The 21,867-nt window shown below is 35.5% G+C and overlaps 2 protein-coding genes across 2 annotated transcripts; one reads left to right on the forward strand and one right to left on the reverse strand.

Moving 5' to 3' along the window:
- Window positions 1-3,100: 3,100 nt before the first annotated feature.
- LOC125193526 (putative late blight resistance protein homolog R1A-3) lies at window positions 3,101-6,172 on the reverse strand. Its single transcript, XM_048091343.2, has one exon. The coding sequence runs from the start codon at window positions 6,104-6,106 to the stop codon at window positions 3,245-3,247; it is 2,862 nt and encodes a 953-aa protein (XP_047947300.2). The 5' UTR covers window positions 6,107-6,172; the 3' UTR covers window positions 3,101-3,244.
- Window positions 6,173-12,738: 6,566 nt separating this feature from the next.
- Window positions 12,739-21,864, forward strand: LOC125192086 (alpha/beta-Hydrolases superfamily protein). Its single transcript, XM_048089541.2, has 11 exons — window positions 12,739-13,659; window positions 14,489-14,765; window positions 15,015-15,200; window positions 15,545-15,697; window positions 15,787-16,224; window positions 16,504-18,720; window positions 19,399-19,559; window positions 19,662-19,817; window positions 20,425-20,659; window positions 20,766-21,079; window positions 21,197-21,864. The coding sequence occupies exons 1-11, from the start codon at window positions 12,890-12,892 to the stop codon at window positions 21,501-21,503; spliced, it is 5,214 nt and encodes a 1,737-aa protein (XP_047945498.1). The 5' UTR covers window positions 12,739-12,889; the 3' UTR covers window positions 21,504-21,864.
- The last annotated feature ends 3 nt before the right edge of the window (window positions 21,865-21,867 follow it).

Below are 21,867 nucleotides of genomic sequence, written 5' to 3' on the forward strand. Positions count from 1 at the left end.
AAAAATTTTGAAATTCGGTTCGATTTTTTTGGTTTTTCGGTTCGGTTCAGTTTTAAAAATAAAAAAAATTCGGTTTTAAATATAATATTATGTATATTTATTCTATTAATTTAAATATATTATATTATATATATAATATATTCTTTTAATATATTTATATAATATGTATTATATATTTTATTAATTTTATATTATATATTTATATTATAGTTAGCAAGTTAGCAACTTAAGAAATTTAGCAATTGATCACACCCCTATTAATATGAGCTCTATATTTTTTTTCGGTTTTTCGGTTTTATTGAAAATTTTGATTTTTCGGTTTAATTCAGTTTTTTTAGATCGATTTTTTGGTTTTTCGATTTTTGATATTTTGGTTCAATTCGATTTTGATTTTCAAGGAAATTCAGTTTTTCGGGTTTGGTTCGGTTTGAATAACCCCAACCGAAACTCGAATACACACCCCTATTTTTAGTTGCATATATGATACACGTTGAATGAAAACAAAAACTATTTATATATTTGTCTTCTCAAAGAATGATTTAAATGAATATGTGCATGGACAAAGAAAAAGGCTTGTAATGTTTGATTTTCTTTTGTTTTTTTGAGAGGAGGAAATGATAGTATGTGTTTGATGCTCCTACATAAATATTTTGATTTTCTCTATTCACTATATTATCTTTTTATGTTGTCATTTCAAATTATATGGTATCTAAGTTATGTTATGTCACGTCAACCTTTATGTTACACTCTTTCTCAAAATCTCTAGGAACTCCATTAGCCCGAAAATAACATTTCTTGTTCAATTTTATAAGAGATATTAACATCTAATATCATGCAACTTTTAAAAAATTGAATTTTTTTCACAAATTTTAAAATTGACAAATAATATCACGAACTTTACCCCGAGTTTGTTATTTCCCACCAATGAAAAAATTCCCACAAATAATATTATGATACGGATTTTTTTTCGTAATTTCTTGACAATAATTTTGAAAGCTTCAAGTTTTTCAATCTTTGAAGATAGTTTTTCTTGAAGCACACCCTCCAAAATTGTTCTTCAATCTATTAAAATAACATGAATTTTTTCATTTGTGGGAAAAAACAAACCCACGATAAAATTCGTGATATTATTTACCAATTTTAAAGTTCGTGGGAAAAATCCAACTTTTTTAAAAGTTCCATTATATTAGATATCAATATCTGAATGTAGCAACTACACATTCCAATGTTTAAAATAGACTATATTGTTATCAAATGTTTATATTGAACAAATTTCGAGATCTTAAACATAATATTTCCCACATTTTACGTAAAGTTGATTTAATTTGACATTAATAATTTTTTAATCACATCATATCGAAATAGAAGGCACCAGAAAATCGAGAACTCGCCAAAGCGGAGGGAACCGCACACGACTTAACTGCAGAGAACGCGCCAAAATTCCCAACCGTCAAACCGAACCAACTCATGCATACTCTCCACCGCCACCGCCGCCGCCAGCTCCGCCGCTGATCCGCCGCTGCTATGACGCTAGCGTCTGGCCAGTCTGTATTCCTCCTCCCACCGCCATCTATCCACCGGCACGGCACACCGCCATACCAGCATCCCCGCGCATGGAAACGCCGCCGTCTCAAGCCCAATTACTCCCTCCGTCCCCGATTAGGAGTCACAGTTTGACCGGGCATGGATTTTAAGAAATGTAAAGAAAAGTTGGTTGAAAAAGTTAGTGGAATGTGGGACCCACATTTTTATATTGGTTTTATAATAAAATGTGAGTGAAGTGAGTTAGTGGAATGTGGGACCTCCTTGCCATTTATGGTAAAAATGAAGTGTGACTCTTAATTGGGGACGGATTAAAATGGAAAAGTGTGACTTTTAATGGGGGACGGAGGGAGTATTTTTTTAATTGGGCACAAGTCGCTGAAACGACTCAATTTCTTTAAATTTGATGAGTAAAATTGTCATCCCACCTAATTACGGAATTTAGAGCATCTACCTACAGCCATTAACACCTAAAAGAATTTTTTAAAAAAATATTTCTTCCGCTTGTAATTATAAATATTTTCACTAAGTTGCTTTTGGTGTAATGCTTATGTGGCCTTAATTTATGCACTATTATAATTGGTTCAACATTAATTTCTTTTAATCGGTTCAATTATTGTCGACACAATTTTACAAACCGATCGACCAATTTATTATTTTAGTTATTTTTGGTGCTTTGAAAGTAATGATCTGAGAAAATATTAAATATTCAGTTTAAAGAGAGATGGGTCATAAATATTACAGTAATAAGTTGTTGGGCCTACTGTCCCATCATCGGCCTGTTTCCGAAAATATTTGGGCTTCAAATGAGGCCCACCAATCACAAGGAGAAGCAATACTATTAAAAGATGAAGAAATTTGGCTTTACCATTTTCGCCTCCAATTTTAATAGTATCTCCTTAACTAAAAAAAATAGTCTTATTTTTATATTTTAATCTGTCTATTAAAATTAGTACTTTTTTTCTATTTATGTAAAATTTTCTTAACATTATTTCTTTTTCTCTCTCTTCTCTTTGATAAATTTCTCACTTTTCCTTTTTTTTTCTTTTATTTACCAATTGCGTATTAAAAAGTCCAAAATTGAGATTATTTTTCGTAGAGAGAACGGTATGAAATATCTCACTTTCAGTCATATTATATCATGTGACAATTTCCGTCTCCATTTATGCAGACTGAAATAAGAAACCATTGTTTTCTCAATGCATGCATGATCAAATAAACCGATTAATACAAAAAAATTGCCGCAATGAAATTTGGTTCGTATTTAAATTTACAGATATGTATAACACATGTGAAGGAAGTTGTATGAAGAAAAAAATATTTGACATTTAGTATAAATTTTAGCAAAATTTAGTAAGGGCTAGTAACATTTGTGATAATTCACATAAATTTAAAATAGCAAAAGAATAGGATAAAGATACAATTAGTGGGTGATGAATTTTAGTAAGATTACCAACTCAATCGTGTAGTTCGCCAGTGACTTTTTTTTTTCTCTAAATAAATTTTAAATCAAAATAAAAGAACTTTGAAAGAAAAATGAAAGGGTTTGTATTGAGATTGTTTTGAGTGAAAGTCAACGAATATACCCTGCCTCCATACAAGTTTATGAGATTGATGTAAATGCATTGCAGTTTATATGGTAAACCATTACAATTGCAAATACAACAATACTACATTTTGAAAATGCGAAGAAAAAGAAATCTCAAAGCCAATACTTGTAATTAAATATATATACTTCAAAGTTGGGACCTGCGAAACTCCGGATTGATTGGTTCTTCCTGCGATGCCAAACTTTAATACGAAAGGGAAGATTGTCTCCTTGTAAATCCATTTGCTCCTCTACAATCTCTTTTGCACATTTCACCATTGATTCGTTGGGAAGATTCATCTCTATGCATTGGAGAGTCGGTATGTATCCAATTTCAGATGGGATACTTTGCAATCCATTCAAATCATAAAGGTGAAGCTTCTCAAGGCATGGGAAAATGGAGTTCGCTTCTGTAGTCAAATGTTTCAAGCGATGACACCCAAACAACCCCAAGTATTTGAGGCAAGGGAATTGATCTTCGAATATTTCCCACTTGCCTGTTCCGAAGCATCCAAACCACAGCTTTAACTTCTCAAGAAGGGGCAACGAACCTATCTTTTCCAACATCGGCTCCCATTCAAAGTGATGTTCCATTTGAAGATTCAAACTCTTTAGGGTTTGGGGAAAGGTGAGCTTATACAAAGAGGCATTCCCTCTGAAATCAAACCAACACAAGATATCGAGAGATTCTAATTTACACAGACGATCAATATTGCTCAGGCGGTAATAATCATCATATCCCTTTCCCTTCCTACTTGAATATTGTATCCTCAATTTCTTAATATTGGGAATTCTCTTAACCATCTCTCCTTCCCACTTGAAATTACGTGCTCCCTCAAGTACTACAAGATTCTCCATGACGACAATATCACTTGAAGGATCTGGCGGAATAAATTTTCTCCCTGCCATCTCAATGTGCCTTAGTTGAGGCATTTTCCACATCTCACTAGGCATATTACATCTACGCAGACTGTAAACTATCAATCTCTGTAGATTCCAAAGGTGATTGAAAGAAGAAAAAACTGAAGACCATTTACCAACTTCGACACCAAGGTGTCTCAAGTTAGGATGCCGAGAAACAAGAGAATTCACACAGTTTTTGGATTCACATGTGCCCATTGTCAAGATTAATTGATGGGCAGTAAAACAGATTGGTTCGCCCACAATATGACCAAAAAGGTGCCAAAAGTTAACATCCCGAGACGCAAGAGAATTCGGCCAATTTTTTTCTTCGTTATGTGCGTGTATTGTCCTCAACAATCTAATATTTAGACATCGTGGAACTTTTCCATGCTCCCAAATAATGGAACGAACATCTGACATAGATTGCAACTCATCAAGGACTTTCTCCTTTGAAGTGTTCCTGCGGATAACAACGCGCCGTTGGCTATTTATGCCTCGGGGACTAGATTCTCCTATTACATGATAAAATCCTTCTTTCTTGCCCTCGTTCACTGATACATCTCTCAGCAAATCATGAAGTTTGACTCGTTTTATGTTTCCGGTACTACCCAACCAATCAACTAAAATGAGATTTCTATCAACTAAATCCTTTATGAACCCTTTCCCAATTGTTTCCAAAGTTTTTCCTTCTACTGGTTTGAGAAATCCTTCAGAAATCCATAGTTTGATTAGCGTTGAGACTTTAATTGCATCATCTTCCTCAAACATGCCCATGTATATAAAACAAGGCTTTAAATAGACAGGCAAATGATTGTAGCTCTTTTTCAACAATCTCAAACAATGCTTATTATCATCCAAATTTACCACTGAAGTTAAGTTGTTTCTTATTGATTTCCAACGTTCTTGTGTGTGTTCCACATTTTTCAAAATACCTCCAACTACAACAATTGATAAAGGAAGTCCTCTACAATTCTTTACAATTTCCTTTCCAATTTTCTCTAATTCCAAAGGAAAATGTTCATCTCCAAATACAGTTTTAGAGAACAAGACCCAACTACTACCCTCATCGAGAAATTCAACTTTGTGACTATAATGATTGTTTAATCGAGGACTCAATTGTGATAGTCTAGTCGTCACCACTATCCGACTACAATTCTCATTGTTAGGAAAGAAATGTTGTATCCCATCCCAAGACTCGATGTTCCACACATCATCCATTACAATCAAAAATCTTCTACCCGACAAAAATTGGTATAGCTTAAATCCTATTTTTTCTTCGCTCTTTTCACCTAGTGCTTTCTTGTTTATGTTAGTAGCTTGAGAAACAAGTTCACATAGAATCTCTCTTCTATTGAATTGTTCGGAAACAGTGGCCCAAGCACAAATATCAAAACGCTCTTTAATAACTTGTTTCGAATAAACATCTTTAGCCAGAGCAGTCTTACCTATTCCCCCCATACCAGTAATGGGGATGACTTGGCGACCGGGTGCTTCCGCCACGAGCTTTTCCATGATCCCGTTCAAGACATCATCAGAGAACACCATCACGCCACTACTCTTCTTCCCAGTGGAAGAAAAAGAAGAGACGAATCTCCGCCCTTGATCACCGAGTATCACCGCCTTCTCAGTGTTGGCCTCCATCGCCACTCTCTTGATCCGATCCATTTCATCAATCACATTTTGCACACCTTGATACAACTTCTCCGCTTCATCATCACCATCACCGTGATTTGAAGAGACATTTCCGGGATCCATTGGACCTCGAAAGCAATTGAAGAAGCTTCCGGTTTTGGCTGCTTTGGATGATCTATCGAGCTGGATCTTGCGGACAATGTGAGATTCGATAACATCTTCAGCCGCATAAGCTGCATCTGCGATACGCATCTCCAATGGATCTGCTTCGTCGCTGTCGGAAACGGGGGACTTGTAAGCTTGCAGAAATTCCTGCAGAAAGTGAACATTTTGAGTGAGAGACCGAGTTTGGTGTTTGTTGAGAGAGATGGGAGGAGAAGGATGGTTTTCGATGTCATCAATGAGATGCATTAGAGAAACCAAGGCTGCATAGGCTGCCATGAATCCAACTAAAACAGAGTATTTTTATTATGAGAAGAATTTGATGAGATCTTTATTTAGCTTGTACTAAAACAATGTTCAAGAGCACATTTATATGAGTTCTGAAAGTGGTGATCTTTATTTCCCAAAACAATGATTATGTTTTGTAAAAGCCAAATTTAACCAAATTTTGTGTTTTTTTTCCTACAATAGAGCCGTTATTGCTCTTGGATATTTCCCAAAACAATGATTATTGTTGATTATTTCTCGTTAATTACGCGTTATAAGGAGTCAATTAGTGCGTTTCAAATGAATTACTTCTAAATTTCTAATGTTTAGCCTCTAGTTAAGAGAAATTACGATTTGACGTTTAATTTTCTAGCAAGCATTGATATTATTTAAACTTCGTTTTAAAATATGATTTCTAATTCAATAATTATTTATTTTTAGTAAAAAGTTTTAGTTATGCTCTTGACTACATTCCGCGTGAGACGGCCAGAAATTAATTTGCTGTCATTTTGGATATCTAATCCTTTAAAGGTTTGTGAAATGTAGAAAATCAGGGTGGAAATGTGCAATTCAACCAAAAAAAAAAACATAGGATCCTTGTCCAGATTTTGGTGTCGGATACTTTATTTAAAGTGTTTTTATATACTGCTACTCCATAATTTTTTTAATAGTGTTAAACGTACATAAATTTTGTATAAATAATTGGATATTTTAAAGTATTTCACATTTAAATTCGACTCATAATTTTAATTACTTAAATCAATTCTATGTAAATAATTAGATTTTTTAAGTTTTCACATTTAAAATCGGTTTATATTTTTTAATTATTTTTAAATCAATTAGTATAAACATATACTCCTTCCGTCCCGGATTATTCGGGTCACTTTGACCGGGCACGGGTTTTAAGAATTGTAATGAAAAGTGGGTTGAAAAAGTTAGTGAAATGTGGGTCCTACATTTATATATTAGTTTTATAATAAAATGTGAGTAGGAATGAGTTAGTGGAATGTGAGGTTCATTACCAAAAATGTTAAAAGTGAAATTGGACAAATTATGTGTGACGGACCGAAATGGAAAACTGGGACGAATTATCCGGGACGGAGGAAGTATATCTTTTGAGAATAGATACGATAGATCTGCCCATAAACGTGTGATAATTTTTTTCTCACCAAACACAATTTCAGAATTTCTTCCAAATAGCTAACCCTTCATTTTAGCTAACTCAAATTTGTAATTAATAATAAATTTAATTGTGCCCATTTAAATTGAATACTAAGGTTTAATTAAATTCATAGATATACTCCAAGCAACCTTGCAAATAAATAAATAAAATAAAATCCTAAACTAAACAACCTAGCTTGCAATTAAATAAATAATTAAAACCCTAAATTAAACGTCACTGCATCACGATTCAATTTCCGATTCTCCATCTTCACCATGCTCTTCTTTTTCTTCTTTGATGCATTTAATTTTTTAAAACAAAAAAACATAGGACTGGAGGATAGTTAATTTGTTACAGATTCTCATGCAAGCATACTCATGTAACATTGAATAGAAAACTAAAACTGGAAATTAATCTTGAAACCAAATTTATAGAAAAATTAAATAAACAAAATTAAAGCAATAAATCCTTCATAGCAACATCGTGTACTGTTAGTGGAGAGGGTAGTTTTCGAGCAACAAATCCTTCATAGCTAGGACTTGTCCAGATTTTGGTGTCAGATACTTTTTTTAAGTGTTTTTATATACTGCTACTACATAATTTTTTGAATAGTGATAAGCGAACATAAATTCTACAAATAAATAATTGGAATTTTTTAAGTATTTCCCATTTAAAATTGATTCATAATTTTAATTACTTTTAAATCAATTATATATAAATAATTATAATTAGATTTTTTAAGTATTTCACATTTAAAATCGGTTTATAATTTTTAATTATTTTTAAATCAATTAGTATAAAACATATATATCCTTTGAGAATAGATATGATATTGACTCAACTTTATTTTATCCAAATAATACCCGCAAGTGTACGGGGTTATCGTAGCAAACAGCAAGTGTATCCTTATAACTCTTAGACCTAACTCCTAATAGTTCGATTAGATTAAAGATCTCACTCAAAACCTCAACTCTCCCGAGTTTTATTGAATTAAGGTGTGAATAATTCTTCTTTCAAGGTTAAATATTTCATCTCCCGATTATTCTAAGAAACCCTATACTCTCAATTGGTGATCAAGCAATTGTTAGGAAAAAGCACAAGAATAATTCAAACAATTGCAAGAGCAAGATAAAAGCGAAGTCAATTGGATTAAGACTATAAATCAGTGCATCTTCACCAAGAATTCTACATAAAAGATGTTTAGCTACTCATGTTCATGGTAGAAAACAAATAGAAACAAGGAAAAACAGTGGAAATCATGATGCGAATCGCAATCGGCGAAGGAATTGAAGCTTGAATCTTCAATCTTCTTCCAAGAGTTCTTCACAAAAAGAGAGTGTGTGTTTTGTCGCTTGTCCAGAATGAATAGAATTGACCTAATTCTTCCTTCTTATTTTCTCTTCAAAATATTGCGTTTCAGCTCTAAAAAACGCCAAAATGACGGACCCGGCCGGGTGGAATTAATCCACTGGAAATTCACCCGGCCGGGGTGGGACTTCTTTGGTACTCTCTGGAATCTCGCAGGCATAATTACGCCACCCGGCTGGGTGGAATTATAGGGTAAAAATTCACCCGGCCGCGTGAGATTTTCTGGACAGCGCAGTGTTCGTATAACAGCCATAACTTTTTCTACCGAACTCCGATTGAGGCGTGCGAGATACCCACACGAAGCTCTTTCGAAGACGAAGAGATTGGTATGCATTAGGGGCTGATTGGACTTCAAAATCTCCAGTAAATATTGTCTCAAACCAAGGCTGCTGCACATCCACATATTTTATACCTTTTTCTACACATTCTTAACAAAATGGTCAACATACCAACATAATAGAGAAGTAGATATAAACACGCCTAACAATAGACGAAATATGCTCAAATTCATACAAAACCACTTTCTAAAACCATGTAAAATCCAAGTATGTCAAATATAAGTACTAATTATATTTATTAACTATAATCATACAGATTAAATACTATGTGATGTACAACATATACAGTAAAATCTAGCTATGAGATTCATACCAACGTAAATAAGTTATAAATTTAGATATATGAGATTGTATCACTGCGAGTCCGCAAGCATACGGCGCCTTCAATATCATTAATTATGCAGGTTAAAATATTAATTAAGATGATTAAGTGTTAATCATAGTATTGAATTGCTTTTGCACTTATGGAATGTACTATGTAGCATGCATATATAGTGGAGCTATATATATATAATATATAGGGAGATGATCAAAACAAGTAGTGCATTTAAATCCAGAAATGCAGCCCAAATCTTGACCCTTGGATTAAGTGATCTAATGATCAATAATTAACAAAAAACACAGAGGGTCATAATTAAACAATTTTAGGCCATATTATAAAATTCTATTTTATGCCATGTTAAGATCATTTTAGGTCATGCTTTGTTAGCATGACCTAAAAATAAACTAATTATGACATAAAAATGCCCTACGTATGACTGTGTTCTGCGTTTCTGTATTTAAATCTAGTTTTCATAGATCAAAACCATATATTCAATTGCTAACTCATCATTTAATTGCTAACTACAACTAATTTAAGGCCATAGGATTTTAGAAAACGTGTGGTCTACAATTTGCCACGTGTAATTTTCGTTTTTATTAATAAAATAAAAAAAGATTAAAAAAAACTTCAAATTAGGGTTTTAGATGAAAATGTCAATATAGTGTTTCGGAAATATCAACACAATGCTTTGAGAATGTCAACACGATGCTTTAAGAATGTTAACGCATTGCTTATATTGACATTCTACATGTATTATATTGACATATTTTATATAGTATGTTGACATTTCTGCTTTACGAAAAAATTGAAAAATTTTCGAATTTTTTTTCAAATTTTGACGTCGGAACATATGCATATATGATATCGTTGGAATCCTTATAAAATTATCTTTAATTTGATATATGTTATATGAATTTAAAGTTTTGGGATTTCTTTTAAAAGTTAGTTATAACTGAACATGTAGTTAATTTGCATTAATATCTCTATTGATATTTTATGGAATTAATCCTATGGCTTTATTGACGTTTTTTATTGATCGTATTGATATTTTTTGGTTGATGATCTAGCCCTTAATTTGAATATCTAATGACTATTATTTAGTTGTAGTTAGCAATTAGGTATTGAGTTAGCAATATAACACTCCCCTAGGGGAGTGATCAATTGCTAACTCATCATTTAATTGCTAACTACAATTAATTTAAGGCCACATGATTTTAAAAAACGTGTGGTCTACAATTTGCCACGTGTAATTTTCATTTTTTATTAATTAAATCGAAAAAGATAAAAAAAAAACGCCAAATTAGGGTTTTGGATGAAAATGTCAATATAGTGTTTCAAAAATATCAACACAATGCTTTGAGAATGTCAACACAAATTTAGGATTGACATTGTATATGCTTTATATTGACATATTATCTTAGCTGCATTGACATTAACCGGTGTACGAAAAATACGAAAATTCTAGATTTTTTTTTTCAAATTTTGACGTCGGAACATATGCATGTAGTATATCGTTGGAATCCTTATAAAATTATCTTTAATTTGATATATGTTATATGAATTTAAAGTTTTGGGATTTCTTTTAAAAGTTAGTTATAACTAACTTGACATTAATACCCCTATTGATTTTTATTGGAATTAATCCTATAGCCTTATTGACATTTTTTGTTGATCGTATTGACATTTTGTGGTTGATGATCTAGGCCTTTAATTTGAATATCTAATGGCTATTATTGAGTTGTAGTTAGCAATTAAGCATTGAGTTAGCAATATAACACTCCCCTATATATATATATATAGAGAGAGAGGGTAGTGATAAAATGCAAACTTATATATTGTACAAACTCAAAATTCCTCAACAAAGCTTCAACACAGTTTCAATACAATATCAACTCAGTGTAAAATTTCAAGATTTTAATGTCAACACAATATCAACACATTATCAACACAGCATCAATCATTGACTACCGTTGAAATTCTGTTGACATTTTTCTGTTGATGCTTTTTTGTGATCTGTTGACATTTTTCAATGGTCCAGATCATAATTTTGAGTTTGTACAATATTTAGAGTTTTCATTTGATTACATATATATATATATATATATATATATATGTTTATGTTTGTGTTAAAATGACACTGTGACACCACTTATACAACAATATTATAAACGCTACACAACAATATTACAAACACTACACAACAATCTATAGATTGTTGTATAGTGTGTCGGATATTGCTGGAAAAGAAATATTGATGTACAAAGACCAGCAAATTGCTGACCGTCTTTTTTCAGATTTTTTTTTTGCCACGTGACAGCTTATTATTCGTCCACGTGTACAAATGATTGGCTATGAACAGTGGTATGGTGTTATTTTAAGGGGTGGTGGCACCCTAACATGCCCATATATATATATATTCTATTAATTTATTATATTATATATATAATATATTTTATATAATATGTAGTGTATATATTCTATTAATTTTATATTATATATTTATATTATAGTTAGCAAGTTAGCAACTTAAGAAAGTTAACAATTGATCACGCATGTTACGGTTAATCGGAGAGGATCTCCTACTCAACTCCTCCTACTCCACTCCTACTCCACGTCTCACAATGCAATAAAATAATCCATCATCACTTATTAAAATTGGTCATAATTATAATATTATTTTATTGTATTGTGAGAGGAGGAGTAAGAGTGGATTAGGAGATCCTCTCCACCTTTTAATATATGCTCCATATTTTTTTCGGTTTTTCGGTTTTATTGAAAATTTCATTTTTTCGGTTTAATTCGGTTTTTTTAGTTCAGTTTTTCGATTTTTGATTTTTCGGTTCGGTTCGGTTTTGATTTTTAAGGAAATTCGATTTTTCGGGTTTGATTCGGTTTGGGCAAAAAACCGAACCAAAACCCGAATGCACACCCGTATTTTTAGTTGCATATATGATACACGTTGAATGAAAACAAAAACTATTTATATATTTGTCTTCTCGATGAATGATTTATATGAATATGAGCATGGACAAAGAAAAAGGCTTGTAATGTTTGATTTTCTTTTGTTTTTTGAGAGGAGGAAATGATAGTATGTGTTGGATGCTCCTACACAAATATTTCGATTTTCTCTATTTTTCACTATATTATCTTTTTATGTTGTCATTTCAAATTATATGGTATCTAAGTTGTGTATGTCACGTCAACCTATTTGTCACACTCTTCCTCAAAATCTCTAGGAACTCCATAAGCCCGAAAATGACATTTCTTGTTCAATTTTTTAATGTAGCGACTACACATTCCAATGTTTAAAATAGACTAATTTGTTATCAAATGTTTATATTGAACAAATTTCGAGATCTTAAACATAATATTTCCCACATTTTACGTAAAGTAGATTTAATTTGACATTAATATTATTTTCATTACATCATATCGAAATAGAAGGCACCAGAAAATCGAGAACTCGCCAAAGCGGAGGGAACCGCACACGACTTAACTGCAGAGAACGAGCCAAAATTCCCAACCGTCAAACCGAACCACTCATGCATACTCTCCACCGCCACCGCCACCGCCACCGCCAGCTCCACCGCTGATCCGCCGCTGCTATGACCCTAGCGTCTGGCCAGTCTGTATTCCTCCTCCCTCCGTCCTCTATCCACCGGCACGGCACACCGCCATACCAGCATCCCCGCGCATGGAAACGCCGCCGTCTCAAGCCCCCCACCGTCCGCTGCGAGTTCAATTCGCCGCCGCCGCCTCTCGATAACCTCGTCAATGGATTTCTATCTCAGCTCCTCTCTCTTAGCTCGCTCGATTTGATCGCCCCTGCAGTCGGCTTCGCCTCCGGCGTCGCGCTGTTCCTCTCTTCTAAAACCCCTAAATTGCTCCCTAACCCTAAATCAGCCGCGAATTCGAGCTCTGATATTGGGGAATGGATTTTATTTACGAGTCCGACGCCGTTTAATCGGTTTGTGACGCTGCGGTGTCCGTCGATTGATTTCCCCGAGAATGAATTGATGGAAAATGTCAGCGAGAAGCTTGTGAAAGAGGATAGGCATTATGTGAAATTGAACAGCGGGAGGATAATTCAGCCGGCGGAGAGTAGTGGTGGAAGCGAGGATGATGAGAAATTGGTGTATCAGAGGCTCTGTATTGGCACGGAGGATGGCGGAGTCTTATCGTTGGATTGGCCGGCTAATTTGGACTTGGAGGAGGAGCGAGGGTTTGATACCACGGTGTTGATTGTTCCGGGGACGGCGGAGGGGAGCGGTGAGAGAAAAATTAGGGCTTTCGTGTGCGATTGCTTGAGGAGAGGTGTATTTCCACTGGTCATGAATCCAAGGGGATGTGCGGCCTCGCCGTTGACAACGCCACGGTTAGCGTCTCCGAGTATAATTTCAGCTTGTTGATGTTTTATTACTCCATTATATGCTTTTCCATTTCTATTTTGTGTACATTATAAAGGCTGAATTTTGCCTAGATTAGTTTAGGAGGTTGATTCAAACCTGAGTTGTGCTTTGTTTCTTCTCAATTGTAGTACTTGATGAGTTGGTTTGGAAGTTTCACATAGAGTAGCTGATGTGGTTACTTGTGTTTCGTTCATCCCCGAGTGTGAAGTTCTGTCTTGGCTTGTCTATGGATAATAATGAACTTGGTGGACTGGTTAAAATGAAAGCTAGAATGGAGGCTTCTCTGACATAGTACTTGTTTAGGACCTAATTTTCGTGGTGAACTCCACTGTTCGCAGAGAAATTGTTGAGGAAAAAACTGGGGGATCTAATTAGATCTTGTGAATCGCTGCAAAGTATACACGACTCAATCTGCACTAATTGTGCAATCAAAATATAGTGCGATTAGGTATTGGCAAAAAAAATCTGCAGATCCTCTAGTGCTTGATTTGTCTGCGCTTGTGAATCAGTTCTGCCCACGTAAATAATTTACTTTTTCAGATAAGAAATAGATAATGCCTTTGTTGGGTAACAACACTTTCTAACTCTCGCTCCTCTTGTTTAAAAAGGTCTAGATATTCCCTTGAATTAATTTTTTTTGTTGGGTGATATGGTGCTTTCCCTTGGCAATAGGCATAAAGTCGCTTAATTTTTAATTATAGAAGAAGTTACATCCAAAATAAAAATAGATAGTTTCATTACTGTGGTAAAACAAGCTGATAGTGGGATGCTGCTATAAATGCTTCATCTATGTAGGTTATTTACTGCTGCTGATAGTGATGATATCTCCAAAGCTGTTCAGTACCTAATTAAGAGAAGGCCGTGGACAACATTAATGGCAGTTGGCTGGGAGTATGGTGCAAACATGTTAACGAAGTACTTGGCAGAATTTGGGGAGCGAACACCTCTTACGGCTGCAATATGCATAGACAATCCTTTTGACTTAGAGGAAGCCACAAGGTCGACTGTTTACCATCCAGATTATAATCAGAGGCAAACAGATGGCTTGATTGAGATACTTCGATGTAACAAGGTTGTTTTCATCTATAGGCATTGCCTCAGACTCTTGTCTAGTATACTTTCTTAGGATCATGCTTATTTTGGTGGAGAGTTTTCATGCCAATAAAGGGATTTTATATGAGTCAAATATAAAATTTAAGAATGTAAAATAATTTTTAAACTTGAAACTAATCTGTAAGAATTTTTACAATTTGATCATCTGTCCCAATGTTGCTTATGATTTTTTTTCCTACTGTCATCTGACTATGTACTCCGTACTCAGGAATTATTTCAAGGCCGTAGTAAAGGATTTGATGTTGAAAAAGCACTGTCGGCCTCATCAGTTCGCGATTTTGAGAGGGCAATTTCTATGGTTTCTTATGGATACGATACCATTGAAGACTTCTATGCAAAATCAAGCACACGAGATGTAATCGACAAAGTGAAAGTTCCTGTTCTATTTATACAGGTTTTATTTCCTTACTGTACTGCTACCTTTTTATGTTGCTAATAACTTTTTCTCTGAGTTCGCCAGATTGGTAATTGGTTGCTATATATTTAAGGCACTCTGATTATTGGTTGTTATATTCTATTGGTGCACAGACTTTTATTTATTTATTTCAGATATTGGAATCACATCTTAACACGTATTCTGATTAAAAAATGAGTGCTCTTATATTTCTTCATAACTTTGGTCCATCTAGATTTGTGCATGCTTATAAGTAGTCTGACTTTTACCGTACTTGTAATTATAGCATTGCATACAACAAATTACACTTAGATTTAACTATTGTGTTTGTGATTGATTCACAGAATGATGACATAAAAGCTCCATTCTTCTCTATCCCACGGAGTTTGATTGCAGAGAATCCTTATACAAGCCTTCTTCTGTGTTCTTACAAGCCATCTAGCAAAATTATGAATGACAGGTCAACGTTCTCTTGGTGCCAGCACCTTGCTTTAGAGGTAAATATGTTTTGAGCAATTTTGTGTCCTTGTTATTACAATAATGTTTTGATATGAACTGACTTTATGGAGAAAATGCTCACCCTCAGTGGCTCTCAGCTGTGGAGATTGGACTTCTGAAAGGTCGACATCCACTTCTGAAAGATGTTGATGTCACTATAAATCCATCAAAGGGTTTAGCACTAGTGGAAGGCAGAGCTTCGCCTAGAAAGGGAAGAGTTAGTGGGGCCTTGAATCTTACTGATGGAAGTTATACAAATCCTCAGTTGGGGATGTTTCAGGTTAATGGTATAGCCACAAGAACTCAATTAGAATCTAACAAAGATACAGGACATCCACATATCAAAGGATTGCAACTAGAGAACAACAATGCAAGGGAACGACCTGATGCTGCCGTTGACCCAACCATAGAGGAAGTAACTCCTTCTGAGGTAGAAAGAGGACAAGTACTACAGACTGCAGAAGTGATCATGAACATGCTTGACGTTACTATGCCTGATACTCTGACAGATGAACAGAAGAAAAAGGTAATGTCCTGCATCATTTAAGCTTCGTACAGTTTGGGTAGGGTATGTTTACCTATGTTGTAGAGGCAAGAAGGGAGAGAGAATCTATCAATTATAGGGAGCATTGCAGTTTGCTTGGTCTTGGTCACTAATAAATACTCATTTTTCCTTGTATTGAAACATAAAAAAAAACAAGTTATGTAGAAGTTCATTGTGGTCTTAATTAATAACCAGAGAATAAGAAATCTTATGTTCTTTTTGTTTTTAAATGTTTAAAATCTAGAGGGTGTTTTTATGCAGGTTTTCACTGCTGTGGGTAAAGGAGAAACCGTAATGAAAGCTTTGCAAGATGCTGTTCCAGATGATGTTAGAGGAAAGCTCACAACTGCTGTTTCTGGTATCCTGCAGAGTCAAGGATCTGATTTGAATTTTGATAAACTATTAAAGCTAGGACATAATAGTAAGGAGGCGCCAAAATATGACTCGAAGGTGCTGGACAAAGATACAATAGAGAAAGCAATTCATGGTGAAGATGTTCAGTCTTTGGACCAAAAGAAGAGGACTAATGACGTTCAAGACGGTTCATCTAGTGTTGATCATGGCCCTGACATGTCGTCTAGGGATATGAAATCAGAGAAACAGACACCAAAGATCATAGAGAAAGAGAGTGACCCCATTCCTGATCTTGGTAATGGGTCCCATAATGAGATGGGAAAATCTAACGAGTCTGGTGATAATACAGTCGAAATATCCGACAAGGAAATTGTGGCAGAAGTAAATCCAAAACAGGATTCATCCAGCATGTTCGATGGGCCTGATGTAGCGGAGGGTACTGTTGACCTAAAAAAAGTGGAAGAAGGCTCCGGTATAGGTAAAACAGACCCAACAAGCAAAAAAATTGAGCAAGAAAGTGATATTTCAAATGATCAAAAATCTGAACCCAACACAGAGGAACCATCTTCTGCTCCACCCCCCACTTCTGAGGCACCTGCTATGGAAAATAATGCAGAAAATAATCAGGGGAAGGAAGAAAAAGATCCAATATCTTCTTTAAGCCAAAATATGGGTGATTCATCAACCTTCAGTGTCTCTCAGGCATTTGATGCATTAACTGGATTTGATGATTCAACCCAACTTGCCGTTAATAATGTATTCAATGTAATTGAGGGCATGATTGATCAGTTGGAGGAGAAAAAGGGCGACATGGTAGATGAAGTCAAGAACAAAAAAAGTATAAGTGAAGGTAATGGAGTGGTGGATGTGAAGGAATTTAGTAATGGCTCCGTGTCCAAGAATCATCTTCCGCAGGATGACCTCAGATCTTCAGGGACAACGAATGCCAATGAAAGCCCAGAGTCTGGTAATCCAGATGGTACTACTTTGCAAGATAAAGAACACTCTTGGGACATAAATGCAGGACAGAATCATGCACACGGTTCATACAACTGTAATAGCACCGACATAACCAATACAGGGAGCCAGGTTAAGACCGGACATGAAATCTGTTTTCTGCCTCCATCAGGAGAATTTCCAACTGAGAATGTTGTGACAGATTTGAGTAGGAGTTCAGAAAAGATTCCTAAATGTATAAGTGAATTTCCATATGGTGATCCACTTTACAAAGAGTACCTCAAGACGTATCTTTCTTTGAAGATGAAAAACGCAAAGCCTCTTGGTGTGAATAAACCACCAGCATTATATTTAGACTACAGTGCTGAAGAAGGACAATGGAAGATTTCAGAGCAGACTGAAAATGATACTGATTATGGAGAAGATAAGACTGAAATCCACCCAAGATCTAAGAGTAGTGAAAATACTATTGAACCATCTTATGTGATATTAGATTCTGATAAATCTGAGGACCCAAATGAAGAACTTGAGAAAGGTACTATCGGGAACAATGCTGAATTTGATGAGGGAAAAGTTGGTGGTTCCATACCTCTCATCAAAGGTCTTATATTAAAATGTTTAGAGGTTGAAGTTGGACGTAGGGTCAGTGCTTTTGATCTGGAAGATTTGGAACTCAAACTTGCTGGAGAAATGGAGTATGTTGCCAATGCTGTTTCCATGGCAGCAGGAAAAGGGATGCATCATATGGAAAAAGGGAACGGTAGCCTTCAGGGGAAACATGGCATCCTTGACGGAGAGAACGTAGTAAGAGCTATTTCGTCTGCTGTTGAGGAGACGGAATATCTGAGAACAGTATTGCCTATTGGTGTTATCTTGGGGTCAAGTTTAGCTGCATTGAGAAAGTTCTTTGATGTGGCAGCAGTGAATGCTGATGATGAACAGATTCTGACCCTTGATCAGGTTGATAAACCAACAGAGAGGCTTCTTCTAGTTGGTGAAAAGGAGAGTAGGAAAAGGTCATTAAAGGAAAGACAAAATAAAGATAATTTCACCAGTTATATTGATGAAGAAACTTCTGATGATGATACTGATCATGGAAATTCTAAAGTTATAATGGGTGCTGTCACAGCTGCTCTGGGGGCATCTGCACTACTTGCTAATCAACATGTAAGCTAGCTTTCTTTGACTACTCAGAATCTCAACAATGCTTGTATGCTCATTATAATTTCTTGTGTTGAGTCCATATATGGGCTTCTTTGATCATCTAAAGCTTTGCAAGCCATCATTTTCTTCGACCTCCCTCCTGGCGTAGTAACTGCCTTTCAACTAGGGGAGGCTAGTTGAACACTTAGTGTGTTTGGCAACATAATATTTTCTTCTATAGAACTTAATTTATAGTAATATCAGATCATGCCTGGACTTCATTGATGACAATCAATCAACACATGGCGGAGCTTTGTCGTGAACTTCCCTCAAATTGTTATAGTCCTAGTAAATATGATTTGTAAAAAGGAAAATCTGACGCTTTGCATTTAATCTATGATATACCACTTCAATTTGATCTAACTTACTGCAACTGTTATCTATAGTTGTTGGACTAGTAATCATCTTCTTTGCATTTCTCCATATTTTGAGAAAATCCAGAATGGTGCTGCTTTTTCTGTATTTAACGTGCCAATATTATCACTGATACTACTGGACTGTGGGTTTCGCTACCTGTATATAAGTTGTAATGTTGTATAACTTGTGCATGTGTAAGTGCATCTAGTGATTGCAGTATTACCCTTTTGAACTGCCTGAATTTTACAATGTGCTTTGGAGTACTAAAATTGTCAACCTTTGAAGGAACCTTTGAATGAGGAAGAACAGAGTAAAGGATCTTTCGAGCCAGACGAAATGGACAAGAAAACCGAGACCAATATTGTTGCAAGCCTTGCAGAGAAAGCAATGTCTGTTGCTAGTCCTGTGGTGCCTATGAAGGAAGATGGTGGAGTTGATCATGAAAGGTTTGGTTTGTTTACTTCATCCCACATTAATGCTTGTTCATTGAGTTATTTTTTTGTGGTCAAAATGTTGATTGTTGAACTGTTATTGGATCTGTCAAATAGGATTGTATCGATGCTTGCTGAACTGGGACAGAAGGGAGGTATGTTAAGGCTTATTGGAAAAGTTGCTTTACTTTGGGGTGGAATACGTGGAGCTATGAGTTTAGTTGACAAGCTCATCTCATTTCTGCGCCTTTCAGAGCGGCCATTGTTTCAAAGGTGAACTGTATTATTGTTTTTGGATAGTATGGTGTCTTCATAATTTGGATAGTTATTCGTTTGTGAACTCCTTGAATTTATAACATCATCTCATATCTATATGCTGGAAGTTTGTGGAATCCTGAAGTAGTTCTGGTTCCTTAACTATGCAAACATGTGGAAATATACTGTTTGTTGTGCGGGTTGTAACAACGCGCTTTGTTTCAGGGAAAGATTATTTTTGCGATCAGTTACAATTTTTTTGTTTTGCTGTGATATACGATCATCACAAGAGATATTACTTTAAGTGCAACCAAGAAATAGTTATTTTGGAAAAAGGAAATGAACTGTGTTGGTATGTGCTTGATGCATATATGTAAGCAAATTTTCTGTACTTTTAGGGATTCCTACATTTAGATTTTGTTAGTAAACCTGTGCAATGCACAGAAAGGAATGTCATTAAAGCACATACTGTGTATATCTGTTTGATAGCACTTTACTATAAGTCCATCAAATTAATTATTTTCTATGAAAAATGAAGCATGCTTCTGCATACTTGAACATGTATGCACCTCAGTTTATTTTTCCTAATAGAAGTAATTGACATTTCCTGCTCTTACAAATGCAGGATCCTTGGCTTTGTCTTTATGGTGCTGCTTCTATGGTCACCTGTTGTTCTTCCTCTGCTTCCAACACTCATGCAAAATTGGGCAACAAGGAATCCCTTTAAAATTGCTGAATTTGCTTGTATTGCTGGCCTCTACATCTCCACTATGAGCATGATTACGTTGTGGGGCAAAAGAATCCGCAAGTATGATGACCCTCTTGTGCAGTATGGGTTTGATTTGGCTTCACTGCCAAAGGTATGGATTCAACATCATGAAAGCTCCCTATATAACTATGGAGTTTATTAACGATTACTGCATTGATTATCCAGTTTAACATATGTGATGATGGTGATGCCTGCAGTTGCAGGATTGTCTGAAGGGTCTGGCTGGAGGAGTCGTCCTTGTTACACTGATACATACTGTCAATGCATTACTTGGAAGTGCACATCTACATTGGCCAACCACTCTGTCTTTACCATCTTCAGATCTTGTTGCGTCAATGAAAGCATATGGACGGATGCTTCTGCTGATTGTTAGAGGAACTGCAGCAGCAACTCTCATTGCATCTGTGGAGGAATTGCTCTTCCTCTCATGGTTGCCCCAAGAGATTGCCGCTGACTTTGGATTTTACCGTGGAGTATTTATCTCAGGACTTTTGTTTGCTTTGTCTCAAAGGTAGCATCTTTATGTTTCACACTGCTAACAATTAACATTTCTTACCTAACCAAGATAAACATTTATGGTGGCAACTTCATTATATGTATGCGTGACTCTATTCCTCTTGATCTTCAGGTCATTATTGGAAATCCCCGGGCTATGGTTGTTATCCATAAGTCTCTCAGGAGCCCGGCAAAGAAATCAAGGAAGTCTCTCGATACCAATTGGGCTCCGTGCAGGGATAATGGCTTCTAATTTCATCTTAAGAACCGGAGGCTTCCTGTCTTATCGACCCACTTATCCTCTATGGGTCGCTGGCGTCCGCCCTTTTAAACCATTTAGTGGACTCGTTGGCCTTGCCTTCTCTTTGGTTTTGGTAGCTATTTTGTATCCTAAACAGCCTATTCATGAGCAAAGAGGAAACAGAGTCATCAGAGAGTAAGTTCTCTCAATTTCCTGAGAAAATGAAGCTGAGTAACTCAAGATCAGTTCAGAGGATACTACTCCTTGCGCCCTCACGACCCTCGGAAAATCGTTCGATCTGTAGCTGCGAGATTAGCAGTTGTATGTTCAACCAATTTTGAGATGAAAAGGGTATGCTAAATGTTGTACCCATGATACATACCTTGTACAAATTTGTAACATTCTGCTAGTTTATATACACACCCTTCTGTAGTTTTGGAAGGCAAGAAATATTTGTACTACTTTTTTTGGGGAAGAATCATCATGTAACAGAGCCATGGTAAATGTAATCACATCAACAATTGTATTATTATTTACACTTGAAGAAGCATAATTCTCCACAT

Source organism: Salvia hispanica, chromosome 4 (genome assembly GCF_029641045.1).
Source record: "Salvia hispanica isolate PSC_SH4W2 chromosome 4, Shi_PSC_v1, whole genome shotgun sequence".
In the NCBI taxonomy this organism is placed as follows: Eukaryota; Viridiplantae; Streptophyta; class Magnoliopsida; order Lamiales; family Lamiaceae; genus Salvia; species Salvia hispanica.